The 16,031-nt window shown below is 43.6% G+C and overlaps 1 protein-coding gene across 3 annotated transcripts in view; it reads left to right on the top strand.

The window, feature by feature from the left end:
* Positions 1-16,031, top strand: part of PCYT1B (phosphate cytidylyltransferase 1B, choline) — a 144,783-nt gene that overhangs the window by 94,599 nt on the left and 34,153 nt on the right. For all 3 annotated transcript variants that reach the window (XM_042241692.2, XM_042241691.2, XM_042241693.2), the window contains exons 4-5: positions 9,247-9,398; positions 13,243-13,321. In XM_042241692.2, the coding sequence (XP_042097626.1) occupies positions 9,247-9,398; positions 13,243-13,321 (231 nt within the window). The remainder of the gene's footprint in view (positions 1-9,246; positions 9,399-13,242; positions 13,322-16,031) is intronic.

Below are 16,031 nucleotides of genomic sequence, written 5' to 3'. Positions count from 1 at the left end.
TGCAGCAAGTGGTGGCAACTCTCTGCAGTGGCTTCTCTTTTTGCAGAGCATGGACTCTAGGGCATGTGCTCAGTAACTGGCCCACAGGTTTACTTGCCCCATGGTAAAGTGGAATCTTCCTGGTCCAGGGATCAAACCCATGTCCCCTTTACTGGCAGGAGGATTCCTAACCACTGGACCACCAGGGAAATAACACAATTGCTGGTTTTGATAGCATATTTGTGTGAGCGTGATTTGTTTTCTTTAATGTATATTTACCTTTACTGGTGAGCTTTTCCATTTATAATGTTCTTGTTTCTAGTTGTGGCCTTTTCTTTTCTGCTTAGAGAAGTTCCTTTCTTGTTTGCTTATTTCCATTTTTATTTATTTTTTGCTGTGCGGGGTCTTCATTGCTGTGTGGGCTTTTCTCTAGTTGCAGCAAGTGGGGGCTACTCTCTAGTTGTATTGCATGGGCTTCTCATTGTGGTGGCTTCTCTTGTTGGGGAGCATGGACTGTAGGGCATGCGACTGTAAAGCCAGTAGTTGCTGCATGTGGGCTCAGTAGTTGTGGCTCCTGGGCTCTAGAGCACAGGCTCAGTAGTTGTGACACATGGGCTTAGTTGTTCCACGGCATGTGGGATCTTCCCAGATCAGGGCTCACACCCATGTCTCCTGCACTGGCAGGTGGATTCTTTACCCCTGAGCCACGAGGGAAGCCTATGCTTAAGCTTTTTTTTTTTTTTTTTTTTTGCAAAGCTGGTCTGATGGTGCTTAATTAGCTTTTGCTTGCCTGTAAAGCTTTTCAATTTACTTATTTTTGGCTACACTGGATCTTTGTTGCTTCATGAGGGCTTTCTCTAGTTGTAGAGAGCAGGGCTACTCTCTGTTGTGGTGCGTGAGCTTCTCATTGCAGTGGCTTCTCTGGTTGCAGAGCATGAACTAGGGAGTGCAGGCTCCAGTAGTTGTGGCACATGGGTTTAGTTGCCCTGAAGCATGTGGAAACCTCCTGGATCAGTGATCAAGCCCATGTCCTCTGCACTGGCAGACAGATTCTTAACCACTGGACCGCCAGGGAAGTCCATCTGTAAAGCTTTTTGTTTCTATATCAAATCTGAATGAGAGCCTTGTCACGTAGAGTATTCTTGATGATAGATTCCTTTTCATCACTTTCAATATATTGGCCCACTCCCTTCTGGCCTGCAGAGTTTCTGCTGAGGAATCAGCTGGTAACCTTATGGGAGTTCCCCTTTATGTTATTTGCTACTTTTCCCTACTTCACTCACTTCTTGCTTGCATCGTTTTGGTGGAGATGTCCAATGTGATTTTTACCTTTGCTCCTCTATAGGTAAGGTGTTTTGTTTTTGTTTTTTGGCCGTGTGCCATATGGAATCATAGTTTCCTGACCAGGGATTGAACAACTGACATGATATTGTAGATGAATATTTTTGTCAATGAATATATTACTGCTTGAATGAGACAAGGTTTAACATTGATTTTATTCCTCTTTTTTTGTTACAGGTGTAAGTGTTACAATATTTTGTTCATAAAAATATTTATGGAAATGAAAGTTTAATATAGTAATGCCACTCAATCTTTGAATGCTTATTTGCCAGATATCACAAAAATAATTTACTACTGTCATCAAAATAATTTGAATGGCCTGTCAAGTGATAATTTGTTAAAATCTTTCAAATTTGTTGTTAGGCAGTGGATTATAAATGATGTGACCTACAAAAAGATTTGTTTCCAAGTTATTAGAATAATTTGCTTTGTCCCTTTCGAGGAAGTATAACACAAAGGCTATATCAAGACTAATCAATGACTCTTAATTATGACGCTTACTCTTACCTATTCAACCAGAAATACTCACGAAGGGTTGGGGAAATAGAAATATTGGTAATTTCATTACACCAGTGTCAATCCAATAAGTTTTTATAAAATGTATTTATCATTTGCTTAAAACTTAAAAAACACACCTTGGGGCTGCAGTTTTAGCAAATTTAGCAGATTTGAAGAAAACACCATCTAACCTAATTGGCAAAACCAATCCTCATTGTTATACCTACTAAAACCCTAGAAATGCAGAAAAAGTCTTTTCAGTTTGAATGTAGTAATATATTTCAAGAAGCCTTAGGAAAACCACTGAGAAATGTTACAGAATCTATTGTATAAAAAAGAATCAGTCAAGATTAAAATAATGTAAGTCTAATATAACAAGTTACAAAGAAGATACAAAGTTACAAAAATAATATAATATCCTTAATGTATAGTAATACAATATAATTTATATGCAAAATTATGATATTTATAAGAAGAGGAGTATGTTTTTTTTTAAGGCATGTTATTCCTTCCCTGGGTTGGGAAGATCCCCTGGAGAAGGGACAGGCTACCCACTGCAGTATTCTGGCCTGGAGAATTCCATGGACTATATAGTCCATGGGGTCACAAAGAGTCGAACATGACTGAGGGACTTTCAGTTTCATTCTTTCTCTAAATATTGGTATATGGATGTATCAAGCTCTGGTGTTTGGCTTTTGGGAATACTTAAGTAAAATCTATAAAAGTCAGAAATAACTTACCTTTTTAAGATATCTTGGTTATACTTTTCCTATGTACTTGAGGCTAGAGAAGGACATATACTGCCAAAAAGTAATTTGGCATAGGTATTTTATTTTTTGTTATGAAGAGCTAGGAAATAAAACACATTTAGAATATGAAATGGGAGAAAGATTCATTGTAAATGGAATAAATATGATGTGAGTTGATATAATAGATATTTGTCTTCCTTTAAAAATAGTATGTTTGAAACCTTGGGAGAAAGCATGTGAATATTTTATCCACATGTTCATTTCAGTGTACTTTGAAGCATCTGATAATTCCAGGAAAATATTCCAGTTGTATTTCTAAGCAGCAGCAGTATCAGCTTATACAGCTTTGACTTACTGAAGTGATTCTGAAGTGAGTAGCAGAAAAAATGCTTACTCATTAACTACAAGAGAAAAGACACTTCTAGGATTCAATATAAGCATTGAGAATAGCTGGAAAAAATGCTTACCCTTAACTATATGAAAAAGCAATCTTCAGCATTCAGTATTCTTACCAGTGTTCCTTTGCTTTGAATTCATGGGCCTTATCCCTTACGATCTTTGCATCCTTTGATAATAGTTGGGAGAAGGAAGAGGCAAAGTTGTTAGGTAAAAAGTTACATCATTCCCCGGTCTACCATAGTTAGTTTCTAACATTCAGTTTCACCTATAACAGAAACATGTGCAAGAAAAAGACAGGAAGCTTTTATAGGTTCATGGTGCTTTGAGTAGTCAGTAAATGAGCTTTCGGTTTGTTTTAGCCTCAGGATTTAATTCCCTGCCATGCAGTATAATAAGGTTTAAATGATGGGTTTCTTTTGTAGAGTAGAGTAAGGTTGGTTCTGGATACGGGGCTTTCTTCAGCCCGTTAATTTTAGGAAGGGCTACTCTTAGAAGTTGTGGATCTGGAAATCAGTTCTCTTCAAACTACCAGTGCTTGGATACCTCTTGAAAAGCCTTTGTGTATCTCTAGGGGCCTGGCGTGCTGCGATTCATGGGGTCGTAAAGAGACGGACACGACTGAGCAACTGAACAGAACTGAACTGAGGGGTATGTGTCGGAGAAGGCAATGGCACCCCACTCCAGTACTCTTGCCTGGAAAATCCCATGGAAGGAGGAGCCTGGTGGGCTTCAGTCCATGGGGTTGCTAAGAGTCAGACACGACTGAGTGACTTCACTCTCACTTTCATGCATTGGAGAAGGAAATGGCAACCCACTCCAGTGTTCTTGCCTGGAGAATCCCAGGGATGGCGGAGCCTGGTGAGCTGCCGTCTATGGGGTAGCACAGAGCCGGACACAACTGAAGTGACTTAGCAGCAGCAGCAGGGGTATGTGTACCCTAGTTTGAAGAGTATGTTAAACTATCTATCTTGAGTTTGACAAAACAACTTAATGGCAAAAAATTCTATAGGGAGGAAAGTTAGGGAGTCCCTTAAAATAGATATTCTGGGGACTTCCCTGGTGGTCCAGTGGCTAACACTTGCACTGTCAATGCAGGGGGCCTGGGTTCAGTCCCTGGAACTAGATCCCACATGCTGCAGCTAAGACCTGGTATGGCCAAATAAATAAAAATATAAAAAAATAAAATGGTTGGTTGAAAGGCAAACTCTTAACATTATGTATGTAGTTACCAAAGAAAATGGTGACAGTGAAATGAAAGAACCTACTATATTAATTGTGGACCCCCTTACATATGCAGGCAGGGTTGCTGTAGGAATTCTCTTGGGTAGAGCATGGGCTTTGCTCATGAAACCACTCTGATTGGGGCAAGTACACAAACACGAACAGGTGAAATACTTAGTATTTGGAAGAAATATTAACTATTGATTCAAAGACTGGATAGAAACTGTGATAATTGGTGGTACTACATTCTACTTCCCAACCTTAGGCAGTAACAGATACCACAGACTGCCATGATTTTTGCACTATAATACCTGTGTTTTTAATTTTTAAGTACAGAGTCAGTTATAATTTGAAATTTTTTTATGCACGTTTTCCCTGTGGGCATTATTTTAGTGAATTGAAACTATCCAGTTATAAAACGTTTTCCCCCTCCATTTTAATGTAAAATCTCACACCATTTAAAAATCAAGATAAGAAATTAAAATTATTTTTTTGAGATTAAAAATTATATCAGAGAATTTTTCTCCTGGAAAAAATTTTGTAAGGATGTGAGTCACCACATACTGACTTCTGCCTCCCAGGAGAGGGATAAAAAGCTAACAATTATAGAAATACTATACCCACTAGATATAACTATTACTCTATAAATGTAGGCATATGCTCTGTTGTATCTTGATTGAAATTAAATATTCCTCTAAGACTCCATTTTGCCTGACTGGTGGGAGACTCAGTCTTGGTCCTTGCTGGGATCTCTTCATTGCCCTAGAGTCAAACAAGATTGCAAGATGTTGACAGAAACAGGAGAGGAGCTTCCAGGCTCCAGCCCAGACCGTTTTGCATTGCTCTCATCATCTGAACCCACAAAATTGCTTGGAAGGAGCAAATCCACCGTGCCTATGGAAGGTGAGGCCCTGGCAATCTGTGCCCAAGTGAACCCCAGTGTCCTCATCGCTCCTGGGGCTCTGCTGCTGGTGGGACCCTCTGACCTTGGACCTCTTCCTCTTTTGGAGGAATCTTCTATGTGTCTTCTTACAGAATTCCTCCCAAAGAGCTCTGGCTTTGGGAAAACAGCAGTTAGAAAGACAGGCTGTCCACCAGCAGCTTGAATCTCATAGTTACTTTGGGGGAGTTTGTACTGAGAAGCTGGGCACGTGCGTGGAGTGGGGGCAGGGAAAAGGCAGAGCCGAAAACACAAACAAATAGATGTCACCACAAATGGCTCTGGATCACTGCTACTGTGAAAAAATGGCAAACATTACTGAGCATGCCTCACTGCTCACACAGATGATCAAATTTAATTCTGCAAACTTTGCCATGTGTTAAAGACAGACAACTGAGGCTTAGAGAGTTTGATTTTTATAATTTTTATTTAGTATTATTTTAAACATTTATTTACTTATTTGGCTGCACTGGGTCTTTGTTGCAGCATGCAGGATCTTTAGTTGAGGCGTGTGAACTCTTAGTTGCTTCATGTGGGATTGTTAGTTGTGGCATGTGGGATCTAGTTCTCTGACCAGGGATCAGACCACTGGCCCCCTTCATCAGGAGTGCGGAGTCCTAGCCACTGGACTACCAGGCAAGTCTGAGGTGTAGAGAGTTTGAGTAACTTACCCAGTAATAAGTAGCTGAGCTAGGATCCTAACCCAAGTTGGTTGGGCTCAAAAATTCATTCCTTATGTTATATTTTCTCTCCTGCAGGGTATTAGTAATATTTTATTTTGAGCACAGTGGGCTGCCGGTATAGGTTAGCTCCAGTAGGAGCTCCCAGACAGCTCAGTGAATTCACCCCCGGAACGCCACTGCTCAGAGTTCTCCATCTGGTCGCCAGGCTGCATTTGCCAAGACTCGAGAACAACAGTGCCGCTTTGGGCGTAATTAATGTTTAGACAATAACTGGTCAGCGTTTTCAGCTGCTTCTTGAGGTCACTCCTGGGATATGAAAATAGGACCCCGTGTTGGCATGAACAGGTTGTTTGTTTTCTTTGTGCTCTGTCAGGAGGCCATTATCTCAGTTGTCTCAAAGTGACACTGAATTGGTCAGGTGCAGGGTCAAAAGGAAGGGGAGGATATGGTTTGGCTTTGTTTTCTATTGTTTAAAATAGAAAATTGATGGATCTGAAATCCATTCTTGCTTAATACAATTCTTGAGTCAGTCTTTTAATAAATTCCTTTAGTCTTTTAAAAAGTAAGATCTTTTAAGAACATTTCAAAAGCCATAGATCAATTTTTAAATTGTACAGCTTGATCCATAAATGATTCCTATTTATGAAGTCAAACCTGAATGCATGTGGTGAATGAATACATGTCATGGTCATTATGTCCCTACTACACACCCCACTCCCCAAGCTGGGTGAAGTGGGTGATTCAGAGATAGGCTGGGCTGTTTACTCCAGATGTTCATAATATGCTTCAGGGGCTTTCAAATGTTGTCTGCCTTGGAATCATCCCTGAAGCTTGTTAAAAATAGTGCTGCCTGTACACCACTCCAGATCCACTGTCTTAGTTCATTTGAGCTGCTATGACAAGATACCACAGACCAGGTAGCTCAAAACAACAGAAATTCATTTCTCATCATTCTGAAGGCTGAAGAGTATAAAGTCCAGGCATTGATATGTTCTTCGGGCAAGGATCCTCTTCCTGATTCAGAGCTGGATCGTTCTCAGTGTTTTCTTACATGGTGAAAGGGCTAGGGAGCTCTCTGGGGCCTCCTTTATAAGGCACTAATGCCGTTCATGACCTGAGCACCTCCCAAAGGCCTACCTCCTTAATATCATCATCTTTGGGAGTTAAGATTTCAACATATGAGTTTTGGGGAGACACATTCAGACCATAGCACCCACTGAATCTAAACCTTGAGGAGTGGAGCTTGGGCATCTTTAAAAAGCTCCTTAGGTGATTCTAATACTTAAGAGGTTTTTGAGCCTGCCACGTGTTGCTGGTAACGTAAGACAGTACAATGTTTCCTACGTTGTATTGTGAATATGTCTATTCATCATCACAGGAAGTATGTATAGGAGATATATAGACATACACGTGTGTATTGAGAGGCATACTAGTCTCTTATGTGCATGAATGTTGGAACGTACCTGCAGGTAAACATACATCTATTATTTTAAATCCTAGTAAACATTTATCGAGCATCTATACATATCAGGCACTGTTAATTCATTCAACAAATAGTTGCGTCTCCTATGGGGCTTCAGAAAAGGAAACAGACAAAAGTCCCTGTCTTCAAGGAGCTAATATTTTAGTAGAGAAACACCAACAATAAATGAATAAGGCAATCATATAATGATGAGTGCCATAGCAAGAAGTAAGGTGGGGAGATACGAGGCCTGCCAATGGTGGGGGCAGATCCCAAGTTAGAATACAGTGGCTGGGGGAGCCTTGAGGGAGGGGAGGGAGTGAGCCCTATGGCAATTTGGGGCACAGTTGGTCCAGGTTTGGGGAACAGGAAGTGCAGAGCCCTGATCTGAGTATGAGTATTCCTGGTGGCTTCAGGAAGTAGCCAAGGAGGCCAGGGGCTGGGACACAATAGGAGATGCAGTCAGAGAGGCAAGGAATGGCCGGAGGGGACTGTGGATCTGGTAGGGGCCTGTAGGCTGCCAGAGGAGTTTGGTTTTGACTCTGAGGCAGATGGGAACGGTTCAACTACTGAGGGTGATGTCATCTGATAGGTCTTTCATGGTGAATGGGCCGGGCAGGGAGTGGCAAAAGTGGTGAGGAGAGCGTGGCTTCGGTGTGCTGTGAGGGAGCCAGCAGTTTTGCTGGTGGTTTGGACACAGCGTGTGAGGGCTGCAGCAGGAGGGTTTCCAAGGATGCTGAGTGCAACTGTTGGCTGTACTTACTCTGTGGCCAGATTTGTTTCTGGATGTGGGTCATGACCTGGTTCCAAGAAAATGACTGTATTTTTGTTTTTTAAAGCATCTTGTACACTTAAAATTTATAAGGTTATTGCATGTACATTAGGCCTTAAAGAAAACAACCTCATCTTCAGGAGTGGTCAGGTTAGTTTGACTGGCTACAGTAAGATGCTGATGGGGATGTTGATGAACCGGGCCTGTAGCCACAATGCCATTTCTTCCTGACATGTAGAAAAGCTGCTTTGGCCAACAAAAATATATTCTGGATATGATAATGAAGAGTATTTATTGTTCACTTTATTTCAAAGCACTTATTTTTTTAAGGACTTTTTGATGTGGACCATTTTTAAAAAGCATTGAATTTGTTACAATACTGCTTGTGTTTTATGTCTTGGTATTTTGGCTCCAGGACATGGGATCTTCACTCCCTGACCAGGGATCGAACCTGTACCCCCTGCATTGGAAGGTTTAGTCTTAACCACTGGGCCACAAGGGAAGTCCCTATTTCAAAGCACTTATATGTAAATCCTCAAAAAACCGTTTCTAAAGCTGATGGTGGAGGATAGTATCATGCCCGTTTGAGGATTCAGGAGCTTGAGATCTAGTAAAGATGCGATATGGGAAGGGTGAATTCGGCTTGACCGCCTCTTCTATTTTGTGACTTTCTCCTCTTGATTGTATAGTGACTGGACCGCAATCCATGGAACAGAAGCGTGTGTGTGTGTGCACACATGGGCGTGTATGTGAATCACACTTGGGTTACTAAGCACAACGATATAGTTAAGGAATTAGAACTCATTGCTCCAACGTTCAATAATTCAGGCCTCTTGGTCTCCTTGCTGTCTTTTCTCTGTTCATTTGGTCATTTTATTTCTGAATAGCAATTTTCACTGAAGAGTGGGATAAGGAAATAAAAAGATATAAAAGGGGTGTGGAGAATAGTTTTAATAGAAGACACAGTGGAGAATGCATTTGTAATTAGGACTAAAATAAAATTCTCCATTGCCAATGAATTTTAGCTTGCCTCGCTGATCCTTTGTTCCCATTAAAGAAACAAACAAAAATGAAGAGTTTGATTATGCCACACACCTAGGGAGGCTGAGTTCTTTGTCTAGCTGAGGAGTTAGTCTGTACTGGGATGGCTGTGGGCAGGGCCTGGGCCAGCAAACAGCATTTAATGCATTTACCTGCTTCAGTTTGCAGTGACGACCTCACTCACAAATTCAAGGGTTTCACCGTGATGAATGAAGCGGAGAGATACGAAGCTCTGAGACACTGTCGCTATGTGGATGAAGTCATTAGAGATGCTCCGTGGACACTCACCCCAGAGTTTCTGGAAAAACACAAGGTACTTGGTCCTCCACATTCTGTAAGTAACAGGATTACAGAGTCGTCCGTTTCAGCCCTTATACCCAGAAAAATCCAAGGAGTCGTCCAGCTTAGGAAAGCGGCAACTCCAGGCGCTGTCACGTGGTGTCACTTGACGCAGCGCCTGTCCTGTGCTCACGCCTGCAGACCGACAGCCACCTGCTTCCTCACTGTGGGCTCTGGAGCTGGACCACTCGGGTCCACATGTGGCTTCTATCCCTTCATAACTGTGGGACCTTGAGCAAGACATTGAACTCACCTAAACTGTAAACTGCTGTTTTGAGGATCTAATGAGATCATGTTGTGAAACCCTTGGCACACTGGCTGGCCTAAAGCAAGAGGTCCAAAAACATCATCACCATTATCACCATTGTTATTGATGCTTATAGATTCATAGGCATCATTTTTCATAGAACAAATGACCACACATCTTATCCAGAAGGGCAGGGGTCAGGCTCTAAGGAAAAAATTTTCTATCTCTGATTTTGTGACCCTGAGACTCCTACTGATAGATTTTTATTAGTTGAAAACATGAGAAATCCTTTTGATCTGCATGAAATTATGTGCTTTGTATCTCCCTACAAGCCCCACATTAGGAGCTATTCTTTCCTTTTATAAGCAGTACAAAAAAATAAGATTAAGCTGTTCTAAGAGTTTTCTTTTCTATTTTTAAATTCACGATGCAGCAGAGAATAGAGAATGCTGATAAATGTGCATGGGTAATAGCTGAGGAGACAATTTCCCAGCAAGAATAAAAAGAAAAAGGAAAAACTACAATATGATTTACTTCCAGCAATCACGAACACATTTTTACTAAGCATCTATTGTATCTTCAACTTGTGTGAAGCGTTACGGGGCTGCTTGTGATGGCTGCCGTTGATCGAGTGCTTGCCGCGGACCCAGCCCAGTGCTAAGGGCTTTGCTCTTACAGGAATCACATTCAATCTCATGGCCACCCTGCGATGTTGTTGTTGTCATCCACTGGAGAGGGAAGGACAACTAAGTTTGAGTACTAAGAACAGAATTAATGGCAGTAACATTTGTTGAGTACTTGCTGTGTACCAGTTATTCTTTTTAGCACCTTTACATAATTGTAATATTTAATCCAGTGATTCTCAAGTGGGGGCAACTTTGCCCCCAAGGGATATTTGACGATGGAAACAACTAAAGGGGTGCTACTGGCATCCAGTGGGTAAAGCCAAGGGTGCTGCTAAGCCTCCTACAATGTGCAAGATAGAGTCTCCCCCTCTAGGAAAGAATTATCTAGCTTGGCATGTCACTAGTACCAAGGCTAAAAAATCCTGATTTAATCCTTACCACTTCCCCAATGGCTCAGTGGTAAAGAATCTATCTGCAATGAGGGGGACACAGGATACACATGTTCTATCCCTGGGTTGGGAAGATCCCCTGGAGAAGGAAATGGCAACCCACTCCAATATTCTTGCCTGGGAAATTCCATGGACAGAGGGCCCTGGCAGGCTACAGTCCATAGGGCCACAAATAGTCTGACACAACTGAGCACACAGACCACTAAGTTATGAGTTATACAGCTAGTAAGTGATGAAGCAGGAATCCATACCCAGGCGAATTAAACTGCTGCTTTCCTCTCAAGCTGGAGTGAAGCCTTTTAATAAAGGGCTTTGAAGTTTAGGCCAGGAGTTCTTTCGTTGTTTGGTTGGTTTTTGGCCATGTCACATGGTATGTGGGATCTTAGTTCCCCAACCAGGGATTGAACTGGTGTCCCTTGCATTGGAAACCTGGGGTGTTAACCACTGGACTGCCAGGGAATTCCTCAGGCAAGCAGTTTTTACTTGATGTAGGAGGAAACAAGGAACTAGTGAAGATAAGCAGGTATGAGGATGACAAAAAGAGAACTCTGTTGAAGGAGGTCCCCCCACCATGTGACAGAGAGCTGGCTGGAGAGGAAAGAGCCTGCGGTGAGGAAGGCCAGATACAAGTTGGTATTAATAATCCAGATTATGGGGCCCTGGACTTGGCATAAGCAATGAGAGGTATGAGTATACACACACATGCACGCCCCAGCGGAACTTGTGACTTCTATGCCATTGATGGTGAAGGAAGTAGAGAAAAAAGGCTGATTCTAGGGTGTTTGGAGCCTAAGTAAATGAGAAAAGGGAGGCGCCATTGGAAGGGACGCCAGTTTTAAGGATGAGTGAAGATTCCAGACAGGTTTTTAAAGTGACAGCAAGGGTGGCAAAAGAGAAGAGGATGATTTGGGGGAAATTGGGCAAGTTTTGTCATTTCAGCAGCTGCATGACCCAACTGAATTAGTAATACTTGCTCTACCTGCCTCACAAGGTGGTTGCATGAATCAAATGAGAAGAGACGTGAATTCATTTCTACAATATAAAATATATCTTAAGTGGGGGACTTCCCTGGCAGTCCAGTGGTTAGAACTTCGGCTTCCACTGCAGGGGGCATGGGTTCAGTCCCTGGTTGGGGAAGTAGGATCCCACATGCTGTGTGGCTTAGTCAAAAAATTAAAAAAATAATTACTTAAGTGTGAGGGAGGGCCTATTGCCATCAGTGAGATAGGAATGAAGATTTTGGGTCCTCACAGTAGAGGTGATTAAAATCTGAAGGATGAATGAAATCTCTGAAGGAGAGATCTTAGAGGCAAAAGAATAGAAGGTCAAAAAAACCTACTGTTAGAGGTAAGAGAAGAAAGAAGGACCAGCAAAGGAGAGAAACCAATCTAGGTCCCATCAGTACAGGCAGATTTACTGTCTGAGCCACCAGGGAAGCCCAAGAATACTGGAGTGGGTAGCCTATTCCTTCTCCAGGGGATCTTCCCAACCCAGGGATCTAACCCAGGTCTCCCACACTGCAGGCAGATTCTTTACCGTCTGAGCCACCAGGGAAGCCCAAGAATACTGGAGTGGGTAGCCTATCCTTTCTCCAGGAGATCTTCCTGACCCAGGAATAGAACTGGGGTCTCCTGCATTGTAGGCCAATTCTTTACCAGCTGAGCTACCAGGGAAGCCCTCATGCAAAGACAGTTGGAAATACCTTCCAGTCCAGGATTCAAGTCTACCTTCAGTTCAGTTCAGTCGCTCAGTCGTGTCCGACTCTGCGACCCCAGGAACTGCAGCATGCCAGGCCTCCCTGTCCATCACCAACTCTCAGAGTTTACCTAAACTCACGTCCATTGAGTCGGTGATGCCATCTAACCATCTCGTCCTCTGTTGTCCCCTTCTCCTCCTGCTTTCCATCTTTCCCAACATCAGGGTCTTTTTAAATGAGTCAGCTCTTCACATCAGGTAGCCAAAATATTGGAGTTTCAACTTCAACATCAGTCCTTCCAATGAACACCAGGACTGATCTCCTTTAGGATGGACTGGTTGGATCTCCTTGCAGTCCAAGAGACTCTCAAGAGTCTTCTCCAACACCACAGTTCAAAAGCATCAATTCTTCAGCACTCAGCTTTCTTTATAGTCCAACTCTCACATCCATACATGACTACTGGAAGAACCATAGCCTTGACTAGATGGCCTTTGTTGGCAAAGTAATGTCTCTGCTTTTTAATATGCTATCTAGGTTGGTCATAACCGTCCTTCCAAGGAATAAGTGTCTTTTAATTTCATGGCTGCAATCACCATCTGCAGTGATTTTGGAGCCCCCCAAAATAAAGTCAGCCACTGTTTCCACTGTTTACCCATCTATTTCCCATGAAGTGATGGGACCTAACTTGCTTATTTAAACCGCTTTATCATAGCTGTTTCGTTTTTAAAAATATGTATTTTCATATCACAGACATGTACCCCCATCCCTGTGGTGATGTCACTCTTTTCTCTCTCTGACAGATTGACTTTGTGGCTCACGATGACATTCCGTACTCTTCTGCTGGCTCTGATGATATTTACAAGCATATAAAGGAAGCAGGTGAGGGGTCCTCCTGTGTTCACCTGTCCCCTGCGGCATGACACTGAGGTTTAGTAAGAGACCCCAGCCCTGGGTCTGCAGCACATGCTTACAAGGCATGGACTTTCAGATGTCTCCCAGAGAGCCTCTGCAAGCCTCTGTTGATATGTGCTAAGGCTCAGCTGTGGCACAGACACCAGTTAGGTGTTTATGTAGAAATTAACCTGAGCACCAAAATACTCAACTTCCGGTTTGAGGCTCAATTTTAGAGGACATAAAATCACAGGACTCTTATTTTTCTTTATTGAAGAATACTTGAGTTACAGTGTGGTGTTAGTTTCTGGTGTACAGCAGAGTGATTCAGCTAGACATATATATGTATTCTTTTTCGTGATAGATTACTACAAGATATTGAATATAGTTCCTGTGCTATGCAGTAGGACCTTGCTGTTTATCTATTTTATATACAGTAGTGTGTATCTGCTAGGGCTTCCCAGGTGGTGCAAGTGTTAAAGAATCCACCTGCCAATGCAGGAGACATAAGAGACATGGGTTCAGTCCCTGGGTCGGGAAGATCCCTGGAGAAGGACATGGCAACCTACTCCAGTATTCTTGCCTGGAGAATCCCATGAACAGAGAGAGGAACCTGGTGGGCTAAAATCCACAGGGTCGCAAAGAGTCAGATACAACTGAGCGACTGAGCGCACACACACTGTGTATCTATTAATCCCAGTCTCTTAATTTATCCCCTTCCCCCAACCCTGTTGTTTGAAGGTAATTTTCCTCATTAACAATGAAATTACTCTATGCTCCCAAGAAAGTTCCTTCCAGAAGAGGACAGATAACGGGATAATTAATGATCTGGACTCCCTGTCTCCCTAGTCCAGTCCTACCATATGTCATCCCATCACATGATAATATCCTCAGGCACCATATACAGAGGCAAAAAAAATAGACACATCTATTTGTGGAATCAGGTAAACTGCTTTCCTCCTGAAGCGGCTAACTCAGGTCCTGGAAGGCAGACAAGGTGCCTGAGCTTTGGCAGTTGTCCCATTTGTCCCTAGGCATTTCTCTTTGGGTCAGAGACTCTGGTTGGTCCCAGGGACTTACTGGGGGGCTGGGAAGAGGGGAGTTTCCCTCCCTGTGGGCTCCCTAGAATTTCTCCCTTTGTCAAGCGCTCTCCATGCGCCCGTGCTGCTCAGATTCCAGGGAAATGGCTGCTGGGGCATCAGAGCAGACCTGGGGTTGAGACCCTCGGCGGGGTCCTCAGTGCTCCCTGCTACCGCTTGCCTCTTCCTTGTCCCTTCCTGCCCTGATTTGCCCATACCTCCTTGTGCCCTTGCCTCTTCCCTGCGTCCTGAGGAAGAGGGGTGTGTTTTCTGTCCCAGGCTGGCCCCTTTACCCTCCCGTCTCTGGAGCACGTTTTCCTTCATTCTCCCTCCCTTGGTGATCCAGGGCGCTCACTCTCGGGTAGTTTCTCATCAGCTTACGGACACGCAGAAGTCCGCAGAGACGAACCCCAGTCCTCCCTCCCGCCCGCCTCCTGCCTCTCCCTCCACTCACATCCTTGCTCAGTCCTCCTCTAAGTGGCAACTGTTGTTCCTCAGCCACGGGCTCTGACTTTTGTCCCATCCCGGCTCAGTTCTCAGATGGCCTTTGGGCCACCCAGTCCAGTGGTCTCAGCTCAGTCCCTCCAGGCATAATGACCCTGCTGACCGTGTTCTTTTCCTAGACACTCTTGTCTTTGCTTCCATTTCCGGGACACTTCTGGGGCCTTCTAATTTCCCGTTGCTCTCTGACCACTGCTGGGTTTTGTTGCTGGGTTTCTCTCCCCATCTCACAAGCCTTGCTCTGTGCTCAGCCTTCCGCGCACCCTACACTCCAGGCGCACGGAGTCTGTCTTTGTATCTTTGTACTTTGTACATGGAGTCCACCTTGTCTCTTTGGTCCAGTTGTCCTCTGAGCTTGGAATGCCCTTCCTCTGAGCTTCTTGGTCAGGGCCCCCTGAGGAGCCAGCCTGGACATGCCGTCTCTCCCTGGGGCATGATTCAACACACCCCGTGCCCTCCTCAGATGCAGATACTCATTGCACAGGGACCTCCTTTTCAACTCCCTTCTCTTGGCAGCCTGATTGTGTGTGTGTCCCTAGCTAGAGTGAGGTGCCGCAGGCTATGGCCACGTCTCATCCATCTTTGCACCCCCAGCACAGTCCCTGGTACATCTGTGGTGCTCCTTGAGTGCTGGTGGAACAAGAGAACGCTTTTATCGAGTACAATGGAGAGGCAGCCTAAGATGGAAGCCTTTGTCTGCAGGGGCTTTTCCCAACACACAGGAAATGGAACCATTTACCTAGATAACATTACCTAGATAATTGCACAGCACACTTCTGTCTTGTGGAATTGATTGTTCGTATCATTTAGATGTAAGGGTGATATTTTGGCCTGAATGATACTGTCCTTCGTATCCAGTTTGTTGGCTTTCTATTGGTATTTTGACCTCTGAGTCCCTCACACCCGTCTTTATTGAAGGAGATGCTCATGATATGCTAAATTACTCCAAACCATCTTCGCCTTACAGCCCAACAAAATCTCAGTGAAAGATGGAAGGAATCACTCTTTGACTTGTTTCATAAATGACTAAGATCCGAGGACTTCCCTGGTGATCCAGGGGTTAGGACTGTGTGCTTCCACAGCAGGGGACATGGGTTCAATCCCTGGTTGGCGAACTA

Source organism: Ovis aries, chromosome X (assembly GCF_016772045.2).
Source record: "Ovis aries strain OAR_USU_Benz2616 breed Rambouillet chromosome X, ARS-UI_Ramb_v3.0, whole genome shotgun sequence".
In the NCBI taxonomy this organism is placed as follows: domain Eukaryota; kingdom Metazoa; phylum Chordata; class Mammalia; order Artiodactyla; family Bovidae; genus Ovis; species Ovis aries.
This window is presented reverse-complemented; position numbering and strand designations above follow the sequence as displayed.